At 45.1% G+C, this 20312-nt stretch overlaps 1 protein-coding gene across 1 annotated transcript; it reads left to right on the top strand.

The window, feature by feature from the left end:
• The first annotated feature begins 12467 nt into the window (after positions 1-12467).
• gal3st4.5 (galactose-3-O-sulfotransferase 4, gene 5) lies at positions 12468-18688 on the top strand. Its single transcript, XM_031899527.1, is given in 3 exon segments — positions 12468-12577; positions 15532-15817; positions 17357-18688. Coding segments are annotated over 3 exon segments (1245 nt in total). The 3' UTR covers positions 18206-18688.
• Positions 18689-20312: the final 1624 nt, after the last annotated feature.

Genomic DNA, 20312 nt, shown 5'->3' with positions numbered 1-20312 from the left:
TTCCCTTGTCTATTGTCCTACATGTTAGGCAACATGGTGCCTACCTGGGCTCGTCCATCTGCTGACGCAGATTTCCGAGATACCAGTCTCTCAGTAGTCCTACCTGTATCATGGCCAGCCGAAACCTACCCACACTGACTTGTGTATTGTGTGCAACAATAGGCCCCGGGACGCAGTAATGTGATCTCCCTTTGAGATTGGGCGTAGCCACTGATGCTGTGCAGCCCTGTAATTATGGCTTCTATTTCTGCTTCTGCTTGTGGTTACAAGGGAAAGGGAATGCGCTACATCAGGATAAAGTCACACATGGCAGAATTTTGTCTCTGTGGCTTCTTGTCATGGTTAATGGAAATAGCCATATGTGCTCAATAGTGCCCAAAATTACCACCAATGGATACCAACTGCCCTGGGTTAGGCTTAGGGCTCATTAACTCATGGGTAGGTGCAAGTGCTGGAGTGCCAATGGTTCAAAGTTAGGCCTATCTACAGTGCAAGGGCAAAGCAATGAGGTATTAAGGCTCCTGATGAGCTTTGCATCTATAGCCCCTTCTACTGGTGCATCATTCACCAGAACTAGTGGTAGGCAGATGTGCCTTGGGCAAGGGGTACAATTGGAGGGGGAGCCAGCAGAGACTGGCAGCAGTGAGCAAGCAGCAGGTCTACGGACCAAGCATCAGGGGTCTGACGTGCAAACTGACCAAGCAGATGGGTGATTTTGGGCAGGACACTGGGATGAGTAGTATTGCCAAATGTACTTGGCCCAGCCCTGATTGGGAGTGAGAGGAAATGGAGGAAGGAAGGATACAGCCTAATTGCGTAGAGTGATGTACAGGTTGGTCCAAAACCCATGCACCTCTTGGGTAGATTGTGGGATGAACTTGCCTGTCTCTCCCCCTGGGGGCATCGTCGGACGTTTATAGTGATAAATATACCTTGTATCCAGATGTCTCTCACATCACCTGGGGGTGCACTTTGGGTGCGGGTTTGGGCAAACTTGGGAGGGAAAGGGTTGGGCCAGTTCAGGGTCAGGAATTCTGAACCAATACATCACTGATGGGGACCATAATGGAGCAAGATTGGGGTAGGAAAAGGAGCCAGTACTTGGTAAAGGACATCTGGTAAAGAAGCTTGGAGTTTTGGGAAGGACTGGGGCATGATGAAGAGGGTGCAGAGGTTGGGGAAGAAGTGGGGAGGGGAGGAGGTGGTGGAGAGGGCACAGAGCTGGTGAAAATGTGGGGGGGGGGGGAGCGTACAGAGGGGGTGGAAGTGGGGAGGTAGTGGAGATGGCACAGAGGGGTAGAAGTAGGGATGGGGTGGGGAGGGCACAGAGGGTGTAGAAGTGGGGTTAGAGGGGGTAGAAGTGGGGACCCAGTTTGTCACATATACTACAGGGGGCCACCATTTATTTCTGAAAAAAAAATTCCTCCTCTTTACTGGCCATGAAATTGGGCCAATGCATGCCAATCTGCACAGACACATAATTAAATACAAGGCTCCATTAGTATTACGTACACACACATTAGCTCTCTAACAGTGCTACAATAGTGATTACAGGGTTGTCACCAATTCTAGAGGAAAATTCTAGCTTTCTTTCCTATTAATAACATTGACATAAAGCACCATTTTTACCAGCCAGGAAGGCAGAATACTGGCCAGGTGGCAACCCTTATGACTTTGGGTCAGTATTCAGCTAATAATTTCACCCCTTATGGACTCTCTAACAAACTATTTCCAAATGCTGACAATCTCCAAGAACCGACCCCTACAATATTTACCTCCCACAAGCAGCATAGGGCAGGCAGAGTATGGCACACACAGGCAGCATAGGGCAGGCAGAGTATGGCAACACACAGGCAGCATAGGGCAGACAGGGTAGGGCAGGTAGAGTATGGCACACACAGACAGCTTAGGGCAGGCAGAGTATGGCACACACAGGCAGGGTATGGCACCACAGGCAGAGTATGGCAGACACAGGCAGGGTATGGCACCACAGGCAGCATAGGGCAGGCAGAGTATGGCACACACAGGCAGCATAGGGCAGGCAGAGTATGACACACAGGCAGGGTAGGGCAGGCAGAGTATGGCACACACAGGCACGGTATGGCGCCACAGGCAGAGTATGGCACACACAGGCAGGGTATGGCACACACAGGCAGGGTAGGGCAGGGAGAGTATGGCACACACAGGCAGCATAGAGCAGGCAGAGTATGGCACACACAGGCAGGGTAGGGCAGGCAGAGTATGGCACACACAGGCAGCATAGGGCAGGCAGAGCATGGCACACACAGGCAGCATAGGGCAGGCAGAGTATAACTCCCACAGGCAGCATAGGGCAGGCAGAGTATGGCTCCCACAGGCAGGGTAGGGCAGGGAGAGTATGGCACACACAGGCACCATAGGGCAGGCAGAGTATGGCACACACAGGCAGGGTAGGGCAAGCAGAGTATGGCACACACAGGCAGCATAGGGCAGGCAGAGTATGGCACACACAGGCAGCATAGGGCAGGCAGAGTATGGCTCCCACAGGCAGCATAGGGCAGGCAGAGTATGGCACACACAGGCAGCATAGGGCAGGCAGAGTATGGCACACACAGGCAGCATAGGGCAGGCAGAGTATGGCACACACAGGCAGCATAGGGCAGGCAGAGTATGACACACACAGGCAGCATAGGGCAGGCAGAGTATGGCACACACAGGCAGGGTAGGGCAGGCAGAGTATAGCACACACGGGGAGCATAGGGCAGGCAGTACATACAGTGACACAATGCTGGCACTGCTCCTACAGTCTGTCTAAGGTGTGAACAGGTAAACAATGCAGGGGATTACAGCCTGAATCTGAGGTGTGAACAATGCAGGGGCCAGTTAATCTCAGTACTGATACTATTTAAATCTTACACAGCAGGTAAGTAGTCACACCAGACAGATGGGGCCACAGAATGGGGGCCCCAGGCCGCCAATTGGACAGCACTGCACTGAAAGATCCAGTAGTTAAGTAAAGTTGCCCAATGTGCAGATTTATGTCCCTTTCAGCCCCCTCAAGGTGCTGGGCCAACTTAGCTTTAATTGATCGTATGGTCATTTTGCAAGAAGTACATATTGTACGCTGCAACAAGCTCATAAATCAGTGTGTTCTCCAATGTAATCTGTATGTTTAGAGTGTACGCCCTGCAGTGCTGCTTAATATGTCAGTGCTTTAAAAAAATAAAAAACAATAAAACACCGGTCTCCCAGACAAAATAAATCAAAGACACAACACTGCCATCCATTGACTGCAATCATATACTACAATTCAGTTAAAGAGGAACTATAGTAGAAATGAAAATGTAATATAACCTTCATCAAACTGAAATATTAAACTTTCTAAATACAATCAATTAAAAATTCTGTACGGTAAAAATGCACCAAATCCAGGATTCATTTTGGTATTCGTCAGAATCTTTCACAAAGGATTTGGGGTTCGGCCGAATCCCAAAACAGTGAATTCAGGGCATCCTTAGGGGCAGATTTACTAATCCATGAACGGTCCGAAGGTGTCCGAATGCGTTTTTTTCGTAATGATCTGTATTTTTGTGACTTTTTTTTTCCGTATGTTCCGCGACTTTTTCGGCCCCGTTGTGAAAAAATCGGATTGGTTTTTCCGCTGTTTACAATTGCTCAATACGAAAAATTTTCATCGGCGAAAAATACGATAAAGTCGCGGCGTCGACAAGAAAGTCGCGACAAATACGAACAAGCTGCGACGAGAAGACGCCAAAATTTTCGTTTCAAATCCAAATTTTTCCCTTTCGGGATTCGGATTCGTGGATTAGTAAATCTCCCCCCTATTGTACAGTGTCTGAAATAATGAAGTTCGTCTTCACTATCCCCCTCTCAGCATCTGTTTTTCTTCATGCAGGAGTTGGGTGTCAAAACCAGGCCTATATACTGCCTTGCAGAGTAACTTGATTATTTCCTGATAAGGTGAGAAAGGGAGTACCGTATATACTCGAGTATAAGCCGAGTTTTCCAGCACCAAAAATGGGCTGAAAAAGTCACCCTCGGCTTATACTTGAGTATAGCACCACCCAGTGGACGGACGCGCGGCCGGGTCCCGCCGGCGTACTTGCGCAGTGCTGGGGAAGTGCTGCTGTGTGTATATACGGTAGCGTGGTTGGACAGATGGGCGGGTCCGGCAGCCATGCGTGCGCGGTGCTAGGCAAGCGCTATCAAGTGCTCATACAGCGGCTGGCGGGTACGTGCTACCATATATACAATATCTTACATCTGATATCTGATCACAGGGTCCGGCAGTCGTGCTAGGCAAGCGCTGTCATGTGTATATACAGTTGCGGGCGTATATACGGTAGCACCCCCCCCCCGAAGGCCGGGCGGGTCTGTGCTACCGTATATACAATATGGTACATCCGATCACAGGGTCCGGCAGCCGTGTGTGCGCGGTGCTAGGCAAGCGCTGTCGTGTGTATACCGGACAGGTGGGCGAACGGGAGAGCTGTAAAGCATAACTATTATCCACCAATTAGCATTACTGCATGTGCACCCATGCCTTTCTGTGTTAGCTGATAGAACATTTTTTTGTATTTCAACAAGATTTTATTGAAGTTGTATAATAATTGTTACAATTACATTTATAATAATTCTTGCATACTAGGATAATTGCAAATATAGATCAAATTATAGTAGTACAAAAAAAAGAAGGTAAAAAGAGAAGAAGGGAAACTGAGAGCAAGAATCTTGTATAGCACAAGGAAGTGGTTGGAAGAGCCATGGACTACCTATGGAGGAAAAAGAAGGGAAGCCATGTGTGGGACAGACAGAGAGAGATGAAGAAAAGAAAGAAAAAGAGAAAGCTGAAAGAAAAAGGAAGCTGAGGCAGGAAGTGGTAGACATCTCATAGGGGTACAATTGTAATGTTAATATCAATTCACAATGCATTACGGGATTGTAGGTAAGATACCCAGGGTTGCCAGGTCATCACAAACTCCTGTTGTTTCTCTCGTAGCGAGGAGGTAATCTCCTGCATTATATATATGTCTTTTATAGCAGTGAGCCATTCTTCTATAGTAGGTGGGTTAATATCCCTCCAATGTCTCGGAATTAAAATCTTTGCTGCAAGCAGCATTGGTAATAACAGACTGCGTTTAAAAATGTATTCAGGCATATCAGTACGGTGTAGGAGTACTAGTTGAGGGGTAAGTGTTATCTGGCAACCCAGGATATCTTGGCATGTTATTTGTACAGTATTCCAAAAGTGGGATAAAACTGGGCAGGTAAACCAAATATGGGATATAGATCCCTGGTCGGTGTGGCATCTCCAACATTTATCATTTGGTAATAAACCCATTTGGTAGAGTTGGGATGGGGTCCTATACCATTTTGAGAGGATCTTGTATGCATTTTCCTGATATCTGTTACTAATGGAACATTTAGCTATAAGTCTGAAAATCTTTCTCCATTCTTCCTCCTGTTGGTCTAGTTGGAGCTCTTCGTTCCAGGCACGTGTGAAGTAAGGTAAGTTGGGATATTTTTTTGATAGTACCAATTTATAGAGCCGTGAAATCAAGTGATTGTTAGGTATTTTAGAGTCACACAATTTTTCAAAGTCCGTGGGGGTTCTGTTTGCTTGTTGTAGGTTAGGGTTGATAGAACATTTTTAATATGAGTGGGAGTACAAGCATTTCCTTATTATTTAGAAGTCACTGTGTCTCCTTGCACTTGAGAGTGTTACTAAATTGCTTACCTTTGCTTCCACAATGTCTCTCATCAGCATTTAAATTAAGGGAATGAATAAAAAGTCAGGATAGAATTTCCCCATTAGTCCTACTGTATATACTTTACTGGAATTGGCAAAGCAGTAACTAAAATCTGATCACACATGCAAAGAGAAAGTTATTTTTTACACAGTGTCTATTTGTGTATTTTATAGGTTCTTTGCCTGCCATACAACTCATCAGTGCCGGCTCCTAGAGCCCAGGGTGGTGCCATATTAGTGTAGTACATTGTGTGATATCATGGAAGCTGGGGAAGCACTTATTTGAGTTGCAACAGCATGGCTTGCTTCGTGCTTATGTGCAACATGGAGCAACAGCATGCCTTGCTATGGAACCGAATATGTGAGGAGCGCTCACAGCACGGCTTGCTATGGAAGTTTTGGAGCTCCTATGGACAGTTTTTACAGCAGGCTGAAGTACAATGTATGTATGTATGTATAACTTTATTTATAAAGCGCCACAAGGGTACGCAGCGCTGTACAGTCTTACAGAATACAACATTACACACAGGGATGACAAGTGATATAATAAATAAATACAATAAATACATATATGTATATATATATATAAGTGCCATGTGGTATGAGACACAGTAGGAAGGAGGTCCCAAGTACAAGGTATAAGTTAACGGTTACAGCCATGTTATATAGGTATAAGCAAAGCACAGTGTTTTATTAACAATGGTAGTGTTCAAAGTGTATAATAATGTATAATATCGGTGCAAATATGTGTTTTAGTAGTGTGACGCAAACTTACATAACATTATCACACAACACACCCTAGGCTTATACTCGAGTCAATAAGTTTTTCCGGTTTTCTTAGGTAAAATAAGGATGGGCTTATACTCGAGTATATACGGTAGTTCCCTTAAGGTGGCCATACACGGGCCGATTGTAGCTGCAGATATCGGTCCCTTTGACTGATTCAGCAGCTTATCGGCCATGTAGGGGCAGCAACGACGGCCATGCCCGACCGATATCTGGCCTGAAATTGACCAGATATCGATCGGGCAGGTTAAAAGATTTAGTCAGATCATGGGCCGCATCGGCTCATTGATGTGGTCCCCAAACCGACTGTGCCATTGCCGCCATTAGAATTCGATCGTTTGGCCCCAGCCTACATTTGTCCGATATCACCCAACCGTAGTTGGGGATATCGGGAGAAGATCTGCTCGCTTGGCAATATCGCCAAGTGAGCGGATCTTAACGTGTATGGGCATCTTTAGCCAACAATGTGTCAGGTTTTCCCAAAGTAATAAAGGGGGATGAACAGAAGAAAGGGGGGCTCCAGGGACACTGAAAATCCACAGGGCCACAAAAGAGAGGTAAAAATCTTCTTTATTAAAGTTAAATGCCGTGCTCAGGATCAGTGTGGTTAACCCTTCCTCAATGATCAGCAAGGGCCCACCTGAGAGGGAATAGTCCAGTAAAACACACACTTACTGGGTATTGCTGGGAGTTAGAGTTAAAAATATAAAAGTATAGGAAGGCCAGTATTTTTTTCCAAATTAGGAGGCAACTCTACTGAACACCAATTATAAACCCACTAAACCACAGTAAAATGCACAAAAGTATTTTTCCCATTTAAGTGTATGGAAGGCTAAAATTTGTTAGGAGGTGTCCCGTGCCTTCCTCTGGATCAACTAGCAGTTAGGCAGGTTCAGGGCCGGAACTAGGGGTAGGCAGAAGAGGCAGCTGCCTAGGGCTCAACGATTGGGGGGCGCCAGGCTGGAGCCTCTCCTGCCTACCCCTAGTCATCTTCCTCTCTCATTGCCCCCGCCACTTGTCACTAGCGGTGGAGGCAATGACGTTCTGATCGCGCCCCCCCTCGCACCTCTTCCCCCCCCCCTCGCTTGTGCTTTGGCGTGCATGCACCGTTCCGGGGGGGGAGTGGCCGACCGGGTTGCCTAGGGCGCCCAGTCAGCTTGGCCCACCCCTGGGCAGGTTATATATAGGCATTAAAGTTGAACATGATGGACGTATGTCTTTTTTCAACCTAACTAACTATGTTACTATGATGGTGAATCAACTGCTCGTCTCTCTACCCTAACACTAACTTTCACCATCTGCAGTGAGCTCTATCTATCCTTTTCCTATCACTATCTCTTCTAACTACTCCTATCAGTTTCTCCTCTGAGGTCACCTACCTAAGATTCCCTGCCGCCATGTATTATGCCCTTTTTCATTGGCCAACGAGAAAGTAGTAGTCTTATAAAACCTCTTAGGGTAATCTCCTCCAAGTGCCGCAGAGGAGAACCTGATCTAGAACCTCCACAGGGGAATATCCTACCAGTGCCATCTAGTTGCTGCAACTGATATTACATTGTTTACATTACATAAACTATTTACACTCCTCACATGTTTTTAGCGCCTCTCTGTCTGCTGAAATACGTCAATGAGAATGCCCCCACTGTCTATTGCCTATAGATGGAGCATTCATTATATTGCCCTATAGAAAGTCATAAAGAAGTGGAATGGAGTCCACGGCAGAAGGGGTGATGGATGAAGCTGAAATCCCTAAAAGACACCGTTTATTTTCTGTTACCTGTTCAGTTATCTGCATGCTTCTATAGGAACATATAACGTGTCTGAGCGTTCTCGTTCACTGAATATTTAACTTAGAAGGGAAAGGGAATATTTGTCTGTTGATGTTCACCCCTCTCTTTATTTAAAAGGCAGTTTGACAACATGGGTAGGAAGGGTAAACTACGTGTATTTCAAACCAGAGCAGGCAGTGCCACGCTTTATTGTAAGCAAACATACAGTAAAAACAATCCATCACGAATGGACAGGGGTGGGCTGGCTCACCAAAGCTTTGTACAAACAAACATCTCTTTATACCCATAGGTTTTTGCCTGTGTATATACAGGGATTATGAGCTACAGACTTTACAAAGTGTCCTAACCCATCAGAGCTGTACCTACACCTATACAGGTGAGAGCCTTTTCTCTAATACATAGTACGGGGCACATAAATGCCTTAAGGGTCTTTAGTGTATAGGTGTGTATCTATGGGGTGTATGTACAGTGTATGTATATAGGTTTGTATCTATGGTGTGTATGTACAGTGTATGTATATAGGTGTGTATCTATGGGGTGTATGTACAGTGTATGTATATAGGTGTCTATCTATGGGGTGTATGTACAGTGTATGTATATAGGTGTCTATCTATGGGGTGTATGTACAGTGTATGTATATAGGTGTGTATCTATGGGGTGTATGTACAGTGTATCTATATAGGTGTCTATCTATGGGGTGTATGTACAGTGTATGTATATAGGTGTCTATCTATGGGGTGTATGTACAGTGTATGTATATAGGTGTCTATCTATGGGGTGTATGTACAGTGTATGTATATAGGTGTCTATCTATGGGGTGTATGTACAGTGTATGTATATAGGTGTGTATCTATGGGGTGTATGTACAGTGTATGTATATAGGTGTGTATCTATGGGGTGTATGTACAGTGTATGTATATAGGTGTCTATCTATGGGGTGTATGTACAGTGTATGTATATAGTTGTGTATCTATGGGGTGTATGTACAGTGTATGTATATAGGTGTATATTATACTGTACAGAATAAGCCAGTGTGTACTTTCAATACTTACTTTTATAGCACAGTAATTCAATATACAGGTAACATGGCATATTACTATACTGGAAAAAACCCAGGGACCCTGATGGCCCAGACCTGACCCTTGCAGATCCTTCCTCCCGTGATGCGTTCAGGGGAGGACGTTGGGTGGGTTTGGTGTTAAGGAGGCTTACTGGGGGGGTGGGGGTCAGGGGGTTCAGTGGGGGCCCCTAGGGGGTGCTGGGGACATGTGGGGATGTATAAAACATACAAACCCCACACTTCTTTGTTGCCATTACATATTTAGTCAAAGTTTAACTGGTGGGTGGGTTGATTGCTTCTTTAAATACTGTTGTGTTTTTTGTGATTTATTACTTCCTATGATTAGGAACTGTCTGACTCTTTGCTGTAACTCCCTGCCAGCTCTATTAGCAGTCTATAACTTGTTCATAGTGGCATATGTAAAGTTTTGAATACATTTATAACACATTGGGATAAGGGAATCTACATGAAAGACAACAGGAGCATTCATTAGTTCTAACTATGGGAACTGGTGCATCAGGAAAAAAGTTCCTACCTCAGCTGCGCACAATGGTTCCCTCTGAGCAGGAAGTGTTCATGGAAAAATACAGTCTTACAGGAAGCTTATTATAAGTAACTACTGAATAACGGTGTATGAAAGTAATTACAATATTATGTACTGTTGCCGTGCACTGGTACAACTTGTGTTTTTACCTCAGAAACATTACTATAGTTTATATAAATACCCCGCTGTGTAGCCCCGGGGGCAGCCATTCCTGCACCGGTACAGCTGGGGTGTTTGCTACAGAAACCCTACTATAGTTTATATAAATACCCCGCTGTGTAGCCCCGGGGGCAGCCATTCCTGCACTGGTACAGCTGGGGTGTTTGCTACAGAAACCCTACTATAGTTTATATAAATACCCCGCTGTGTAGCCCCGGGGGCAGCCGTTCCTGCACTGGTGCAGCTGGGGTGTTTGCTACAGAAACCCTACTATAGTTTATATAAATACCCCGCTGTGTAGCCCCGGGGGGGCAGCCATTCCTGCACTGGTACAGCTGGGGTGTTTGCTACAGAAACCCTACTATAGTTTATATAAATACCCCGCTGTGTAGCCCCGGGGGCAGCCATTCCTGCACCGGTACAGCTGGGGTGTTTGCTACAGAAACCCTACTATAGTTTATATAAATACCCCGCTGTGTAGCCCCGGGGGCAGCCATTCCTGCACTGGTACAGCTGGGGTGTTTGCTACAGAAACCCTACTATAGTTTATATAAATACCCCGCTGTGTAGCCCCGGGGGCAGCCATTCCTGCACTGGTACAGCTGGGGTGTTTGCTACAGAAACCCTACTATAGTTTATATAAATACCCCGCTGTGTAGCCCCGGGGGCAGCCGTTCCTGCACCGGTACAGCTGGGGTGTTTGCTACAGAAACCCTACTATAGTTTATATAAATACCCCGCTGTGTAGCCCCGGGGGCAGCCGTTCCTGCACCGGTACAGCTGGGGTGTTTGCTACAGAAACCCTACTATAGTTTATATAAATACCCCGCTGTGTAGCCCCGGGGGCAGCCGTTCCTGCACCGGTACAGCTGGGGTGTTTGCTACAGAAACCCTACTATAGTTTATATAAATACCCCGCTGTGTAGCCCCGGGGGCAGCCGTTCCTGCACCGGTACAGCTGGGGTGTTTGCTACAGAAACCCTACTATAGTTTATATAAATACCCCCGCTGTGTAGCCCCGGGGGCAGCCATTCCTACACTGGTACAGCTGGGGTGTTTGCTACAGAAACCCTACTATAGTTTATATAAATACCCCGCTGTGTAGCCCCGGGGGCAGCCATTCCTGCACTGGTACAGCTGGGGTGTTTGCTACAGAAACCCTACTATAGTTTATATAAATACCCCGCTGTGTAGCCCCGGGGGCAGCCATTCCTGCACTGGTACAGCTGGGGTGTTTGCTACAGAAACCCTACTATAGTTTATATAAATACCCCGCTGTGTAGCCCCGGGGGCAGCCATTCCTGCACTGGTACAGCTGGGGTGTTTGCTACAGAAACCCTACTATAGTTTATATAAATACCCCGCTGTGTAGCCCCGGGGGCAGCCATTCCTGCACTGGTACAGCTGGGGTGTTTGCTACAGAAACCCTACTATAGTTTATATAAATACCCCGCTGTGTAGCCCCGGGGGCAGCCATTCCTGCGCCGGTACAGCTGGGGTGTTTGCTACAGAAACCCTACTATAGTTTATATAAATACCCCACTGTGTAGCCCCGGGGGCAGCCGTTCCTGCACTGGTACAGCTGGGGTGTTTGCTACAGAAACCCTACTATAGTTTATATAAATACCCCGCTGTGTAGCCCCGGGGGCAGCCATTCCTGCGCCGGTACAGCTGGGGTGTTTGCTACAGAAACCCTACTATAGTTTATATAAATACCCCACTGTGTAGCCCCGGGGGCAGCCGTTCCTGCACTGGTACAGCTGGGGTGTTTGCTACAGAAACCCTACTATAGTTTATATAAATACCCCGCTGTGTAGCCCCGGGAGCAGCCATTCTTGCACTGGTACAGCTGGGGTGTTTGCTACAGAAACCCTACTATAGTTTATATAAATACCCCGCTGTGTAGCCCCGGGGGCAGTCATTCCTGCACTGGTACAGCTGGAGTGTTTGCTTCAGAAACCCTACTATAGTTTATATAAATACCCCGCTGTGTAGCCCCGGGGGCAGCCATTCCTGCACTGGTACAGCTGGGGTGTTTGCTACAGAAACCCTACTATAGTTTATATTAATAACCCGCTGTGTAGCCCCGGGGGCAGCCATTCCTGCACTGGTACAGCTGGGGTGTTTGCTACAGAAACCCTACTATAGTTTATATAAATACCTCGCTGTGTAGCCCCAGGGGCAGCCATTAAACCCTACTATAGTTTATATAAATACCCTTCAGTGGGTTGTAACCACACAGTTTGGAAAACAATATTCCATTGTCAAAGAAAATACTATTTGTGTTTATATAATCATAATGTGGCATTACAATTAAAGGAATTATTTATGGTGCTTTACAAGCTCACATTGGCGCACTCTCATCTCCTTACTAGAAACATGAGGTTAATTCAGCTCTGCCGACTGCAAATCGTTTGCACAGGACTATTGGTCCTTATGACTATTGGTTTAACCATTCAGCTCCTGGAAACCCACTTCCAGAAAAGATGGAATCCACAAATCCATAAAATGACAGATGCCTTATCCTTCTGGCTTTCAGTTCTGCCCTTGGAACCCCCCAACAGTGCAAGCCTTAACCGCATCACTTTAGACAGGTAATGTATGTATAACTTTATTTATAAAGCGCCACAAGGGTACGCAGCGCTGTACAGTCTTACAATATACACAGTTACACACAGGGAGGACAAGTGTTATAATAAATACAATAAATAAGTATAAATACACAGGGAGTAAGTGCCATGTGGTATGAGACACAGTAGGAAGGAGGTCCCTGCCCTGTAGAGCTTACAATCTAAGTGGTTGGGTAACATACAGGCACAAACTGGAAGGTAAAAGTGCACCAGGTATGGGCATTTGCCCTTAAGCGCAGGAATGGGCAAAATAATGTCTTAGTGCCCCAGAAGGTACAGTCTGAGCTTTATCTTAAAGAGAGTTAGTGAGTGTTCCCTACGGAGGGATTCAGGGATAGAGTTCCAGAGGTAAGGAGCAGCGAGATAGAAAGGGTTTAAGTCGAGAGAGCGCAGTGGGTGTGGGTGGTGTAAAGAGATGGAGGCTCTGAGAGGAGCGGAGGAGACGACCAGGAATGTGCAGGGAGACCAGTGAGGGAATGTAGTGAGGAGCAGGGAGACCAGTGAGGGAATGTAGTGAGGAGCAGAGAGACCAGTGAGGGAATGTAGTGAGGAGCAGAGAGACCAGTGAGGGAATGTAGTGAGGAGCAGAGAGACCAGTGAGGGAATGTAGTGAGGAGCAGAGAGACCAGTGAGGGAATGTAGTGAGGAGCAGAGAGACCAGTGAGGGAATGTAGTGAGGAGCAGAGAGACCAGTGAGGGAATGTAGTGAGGATCAGAGAGACCAGTGAGGGAATGTAGTGAGGAGAAGAGAGACCAGTGAGGGAATGTAGTGAGGATCAGAGAGACCAGTGAGGGAATGTAGTGAGGAGCAGAGAGACCAGTGAGGGAATGTAGTGAGGAGCAGAGAGACCAGTGAGGGAATGTAGTGAGGAGCAGAGAGACCAGTGAGGGAATGTAGTGAGGATCAGAGAGACCAGTGAGGGAATGTAGTGAGGAGCAGGGAGACCAGTGAGGGAATGTAGTGAGGAGCAGAGACCAGTGAGGGAATGTAGTGAGGAGCAGGGAGACCAGTGAGGGAATGTAGTGAGGAGCAGAGAGACCAGTGAGGGAATGTAGTGAGGAGCAGAGAGACCAGTGAGGGAATGTAGTGAGAAGCAGAGAGACCAGTGAGGGAATGTAGTGAGAAGCAGGGAGACCAGTGAGGGAATGTAGTGAGGAGCAGGGAGACCAGTGAGGGAATGTAGTGAGGAGCAGGGAGACCAGTGAGGGAATGTAGTGAGGAGCAGAAAGACCAGTGAGGGAATGTAGTGAGGAGCAGGGAGACCAGTGAGGGAATGTAGTGAGGAGCAGGGAGACCAGTGAGGGAATGTAGTGAGGAGCAGAGAGACCAGTGAGGGAATGTAGTGAGGAGCAGGGAGACCAGTGAGGGAATGTAGTGAGGAGCAGGGAGACCAGTGAGGGAATGTAGTGAGGAGCAGAAAGACCAGTGAGGGAATGTAGTGAGGAGCAGAGGAGGGAAGGGATAGGAATGTTAGCAGAAGGATTCTGTAAGCTCCTTTGCTTAACAGGCAGCCATGCTAGAGAGCTTAAGTGAAGCTGAGCAGGTTCCCTCTTAGGAGAGAGCAGGAGGATCCTGGCAGCAGAGTTTAAGACTGATTGCAGGGGAGAGAGGTGGGAGTCTGGGAGGCCGGTTAGTAGGAGATTGCAGTAATCTAAGGAAAGGATAAGGGCATGGATTAGTGTTTTAGCTGTTGCTTGTGAAAGAAAGGGGCGTATCTTGGCAATATCGCGGAGGAAAAAGTGTCAGGTTTTGGCAGTGTTATTAATATGGTTAGAAAAGGAGAGGGACTGGTCAAAGATAACCCCAAGGCAGCGTGCTGAATTACCAGGGTTAATGGTCATGCCATCAATAGTGATGGTGAAAGGAGGAGGAGGGCCAGGTTAGGGGGGAAGACCATGATCTCAGGTTTAGCTAGGGTAAGTTTGAGGTGGCGTTAGTTCATCCAGGAGGAGATAGCCAGGAGGCAGTTAGCAATCTGGGTTTGAACATCAGAGGTTAGTGCAGGGGTGTCTAAATATATCTGGGTGTCATTCTGGACAGATGCAACTGGCCCACCTCTTCTTCTTATTAATGACTTTCATCTGCAGGATAAGCGCAGCATGCAACCATCCAACGTTTTTGTTATAGTCTTTGTCTACATGCCAATAAGCCTTCAAGCAGGTCATCATTGCTCTATTCTCCATATGTAATCAAAGACAAAAAGTTTGCCCAGGCACAATAACCCATAGCAACCAATAAGATGTTTGCCTTTTAGCAGATGACCAGTAAATTCTAGCTTCTTCGTGGTTGCTATGAGTTACTGCTCCTGGGCAAACTGAGTGCCTTTTATTACATAACCTTATTGATGTCTAAAGAGGTCTCTAAAATAATTTATCATATAGGCCTTAAAAGACTTTTTGCATATACATAAAACGTTATATGGCTCTAAGGCTCTTATAGTATATGCTGAGATAAAAAGCTGCCACCCTATGACTCTTAAGAGACCAACTGCCAAATGGTCTAGATCTAGGTTGCAAGGGTGGGGAGATATATGGTCTTACTGACATTATAGAATTATAGAAGGATTGACGGCAGCTATTTAAACAACTGAAGAACCCCTTGTTGTGGGGAAATGAAAGTAGAGGAGGATCTAGGGCCTTTTGATGCCCACAGGACCCTTGGCCACAAAAACTTTATCCAATATCAGAAGATCCAGTCAGAAGATCTATCTTAATGGTGTTAGACATTTTCACATATCCAGTTGTGTTATTCCTCATTATGTGTCTGTATATATCTAGGGGATGGTACATGACATTTCTTTGTTTACTAGCCCCCCTAGGACCTTTGCTGTACTGCCCCCATTCTCCTCAACGTCAGCGCCAAGTTGTCGGCCAAAATCTCACATAGTGTTCCTGAAGACCCACAAGACTGCCGGAAGCACCGTACTGAATATGTTACACCGTTATGGGGACAGGAACTCGTTAACGTTCGCTCTACCCCAGAAGTATCAGTTCAACTACCCTCACCAGTTCAATGTTAGCAGGGTGAAAGGGTATAATGAAGTTAACAAGACAACGTACGATATCCTGTGCTACCACATGCGCTTCAATCTCCCAGAGGTAAGGGAACCAAAGATGGATTGGACCAAGTTACCCGAGGATGAGGCCCTGTGGGTATTGTGAGTTCCTCTCATCATTGTGTATAAATAGCCAGTTTTGGGGTGCATCATAGTGACTATAAGTCTATCACTAAAATAAACCATTTTAGCTTAAACTATTATAATAACTCAGATAACCATATAATCCAGTGCAATTGGGATGTGGAGATCTAGTAATTCCGTCCACCCTAAAACCCTCTTGACACAAAGGTGTTTTGGGGAACAAGTCATGCTTTTATATATCCCCCATAATACTGCCAAATTAACTCATCCTTAAGAGCGGATTTGATCTTGGACTTGGAAAGTCATACAGAAGGTATGGTCTATATGTGGGTGTTTGTGTGACAACTGCATTTTGGCCAACGCTCAATCACTTAGACCAGGGATTCCCAACTTTTTTTTCTTTTGATCTACACATATATGAAAAGTGTTGGTGAGCCACACAAGCATGCAAAAAAGTTCCCAAATAAGAGCTGTGATTGGCCATTTGGTAGCCCCCATGTGGAGGCTCTGCTCAGAGTAAAACTTGTCTACAAGCCAGAAATTTTAAAATGGGCACCTACTTTGAGGCCACTTGGAGCACTTGAGCTACATGTTGCTTGCAAGGCACTTGTTGGGGATCACTGACGTAGACCATACCTTCAAACCCTAAGCCATATTCTTAATCTTTTAGATTAAGTATGGACGTAGGATCTCAGATTGCCTTTAGGAAAAATGGAACAGGAGTGCCTACATGTACAGAAAAATAGACGGGTAGAACATTATATTGTAATGAACCCTCCCCGTTGCTATAACCAAATTAGAGGTCACCGAAGAGCTCCATGTTCATATGAAAGTAAAACACCATAGGTACGGGGATATACAGTATAGGGTATGATTTGTGATAGATAGATAGATGATAGATAGTTAGATAGATAGATAGATAGATAGATTGATAGGTAGATAGATAGATAGATAGATAGATAGATAGATAGATAGATAGATAGATAGATAGATGGATAGATAGATTGATAGGTAGATGGATAGATAGATAGATTAGATAGATAGATAGATAGATAGATAGATAGATAGATAGATGGATAGATAGATAGATAGATAGATAGATAGATAGATAGATAGATAGATAGATGATAGATAGATAGATATATAGATAGATAGGTAGATGGATAGATAGGTAGATGGATAGATAGATAGATAGATAGATGATAGATAGATAGATAGATAGATAGATAGATAGATGGATAGATAGATTGATAGGTAGATGGATAGATAGATAGATAGATAGATAGGTAGATGGATAGATAGATGGATAGATAGTTGGATAGATGAATAGGTAGATGGATAGATAGATAGATAGATATATAGATAGACAGATAGATAGATAGATAGATAGATAGATAGATAGATAGATAGATGCACTTCCATTGAGGCATTTGTAAATGTGCCCTACTATGGTCATTGTGTTGGAAAATATGTTACTTCAAATGCATTTTCTCTCCAGGTCAGGAAGCTGATGCCCGCAGACTCCTTCTACTTCACAATCCTACGGGATCCAGCCACCTTGGCAGAGTCTTCTTTCTCCTATTATCACTCCGTGTCATCTGCTTTCAAGAAAGCCCCCAACTTTACAGAGTTTATAGCCCACCCTTTTCACTACTACAAACTAGGCGAGAGAGGAAACCAATATGCACGCAACTTTCAGTGGTTTGACTTGGGATTGAACCCCGACGCCATATTCTTAGAACCTCTGGCCAGAGCAGGAGTCAGGGAAGTAGAGGGAGCTTTCCACCTGGTCCTACTCTCCGAGTACTTTGATGAATCAATGGTCCTTCTGAAGGAAGAACTGTGCTGGGATCTTGATGATGTGGTGACCTTTAAACTCAACACACGTGAGGCTTCCACACCACTGGATAAAAGAGAGGTGGAGAGTTCAAGGGCCTGGAATGCCCTAGACTGGTATCTTTATGTCCACTTCAACCGTACCTTCTGGGAGAAAGTAGAGAGATTTGGGAGAGAGAGGATGGACACTGAAGTTAGGAGGTTGAGAGAAAGAAGACAACAGCTAGCTGAGATATGTCTGGAAGGGTTGAACCCTGTAAGAGCAGATAAAATCGAAGAAGAGGGCATCAAGCCATTGCAGTTTGGGCAGGAGAGGATCCTGGGGTGGGTGGTAAAAAGGGATCTTGAGCCCAACACCCGGGCACGGTGTGTCCAAATGGTAACTCCAGAGCTGCGATACATGGCCATTTTGAATGAGAGGCAGTTTCCCGGAGATGTATGAACAGGGCCAGTAGAGACCTCGCTGAAGCTTCTAGGTGTCTTAGAAGTTTCAAAATGGAACTGCAACTGAGGTGGGTTTTAGGAATGAAGGAAATGTATTGTTTGTTTTTTATATCAGACGCACAAGAACTTTATAAATATACTATCTTTCTAGACTACTTTCCTCCAAGCTGCACTCCTTTCACATGATTGTGACCCATCTTTAGTACAGTGGGGACTGTGCCAGAGAAAAGCTCGCTCCCCTTACCCCAAGGAATGGAACTGCCTTCAGATGTGATTATTAGTGCCCAGTTGGCCACGCTATGTGCAAGTGGAAAGCAAGGAAGATATCAAGACTACTGAGCCACCTTTAAGACCACTGTCCCATTAGAACTGCACAGCAAGATGGCAGAGTCTCATCCTCTTCTGGTTCCATTATTTTCTTTTTGACAGGAAGCGCCTTCATTGGTCTATTGACTATGATCTCACTCAGAGCTTTCTATATTGCATGTATCGGTTATTTTTTGCAATCTGTATGTTTGACGCATATGCTTTTCTAGTGTACAGAATATGTTTGGTGCTTTATAAATAATAATAATACAGGAGTCAAAGTCAAAATCTGTGTTCCCTAAACCCTTCTCCTACCTGGACCATTAACCTTACCTTACGGGAGTAGGGCCACCTTCAGAAAACTTTATATATTGGATGCCATTACTTGGGCCCTCAGACAAAGGCCAATAAGCTGCTGACTTGGTTAGGGGTGGCTGAGCCAATGTTGGGACGTGTATGGCAGACCTCCTGCACCCCAACCTTGGCCAGACGTTGGAAGATCTGCTCATTTGGCATGGTCACCAAACGAGCAGATCTTTTCCTGATATGCCCACCTTGAGGTGCGTGCCAAACGATTGGGATGGGGACTGCATCAACGAGCCAACGCACTCCTTGTCCCAACAGGATTTTTAAACTTGGCTGATTGATATGTGGCTGATTTATGAACAGATATTGGTCAGGTAGGTCCATCTGAGGGCCCCATAGACAGGCTAATAAACTGCTAACCCATGTATGGCCACCTTAACAGATGTGCACATCTCAACCTCACAGAAGATTCAGGTTGGGAATACACTGGAATACACAGGAATACTTGGGAATACACTGGAATACTTGGGAATACAAAGGAATGCATAGGAATACATGAGAATACATAGGAATATATGGGATATTCCCAACTATTCCTGTGTATTCTTAAGTATCCCTGTGTATTCCCCTGTATTCCCAAGTATTCCTGTGTATTCCAGTGTATTTCCATTTATTCCTTCTCTGGAATACTTGGGAATACACAAGAAATACATGGAAATACTTAGGAATACATGGGAATACTTAGGAATACATGGGAATACTTGGGAATACACAGGAATAAGTGGGGATAATCAGAAGTACATGAAAATACATGGGAATAGTTGGGAGTATATAGGAATAAACTGAAATAAATGGGAGTTCAAAAGAATACATGGGAGTACTTGAGAATACTTAGGAAGACACAGGAGTGTTTGAGAATACACTGGAATACTCGAGAACCCACAGAAATAAATGAAAATGCATATTTGGGAATTCATGGGAATCCACAGGAATACATGAGAAGAAACAGGGAGACCCAGGAATACACGAGAATACTTGGTAATACATGGGAATACACAGGAATACAAGGGAATACATATGAATACATGAGAATATATGGGATATTCCCAACTATTCCTAAAAATTACCAAGTATTCCCTGAGTATTCCAGTATATTTCCATGTGTTCCTTCGCTGGAATACTTGGGAATACACAAGAAATACAAGGAAATATTTGGGAATACGTGGGAATAATCAGAAATACATGGGAATACTTGGGAGTATATAGGAATAAACTGAAATAAATGGGACACAGGAGTATTTGAGAATACACTAGAATACTCGAGAACACACAGAAATACATGAAAATGAATATGTGGGAATTCATGGGAATCCACAGGAATATGTGGGAAGACACAGGAATACACGAGAATACTTTGTAATACATGGAAATACACAGGAATACAAAGAATACATAGGAATACACAGGAATACTTGGGAATACAAGGGAATACATATGAATACATGAGAATACATGAGAATACATGGGATATTCCCAACTATTCCTAAAAATTCCCAAGTATT

Source organism: Xenopus tropicalis, chromosome 3 (genome assembly GCF_000004195.4).
Source record: "Xenopus tropicalis strain Nigerian chromosome 3, UCB_Xtro_10.0, whole genome shotgun sequence".
NCBI classification, from domain to species: Eukaryota; Metazoa; Chordata; class Amphibia; order Anura; family Pipidae; genus Xenopus; species Xenopus tropicalis.
The sequence above is the reverse complement of the archived record's forward strand: the minus strand, read 5'-3'. Positions and strand labels throughout refer to the sequence as shown.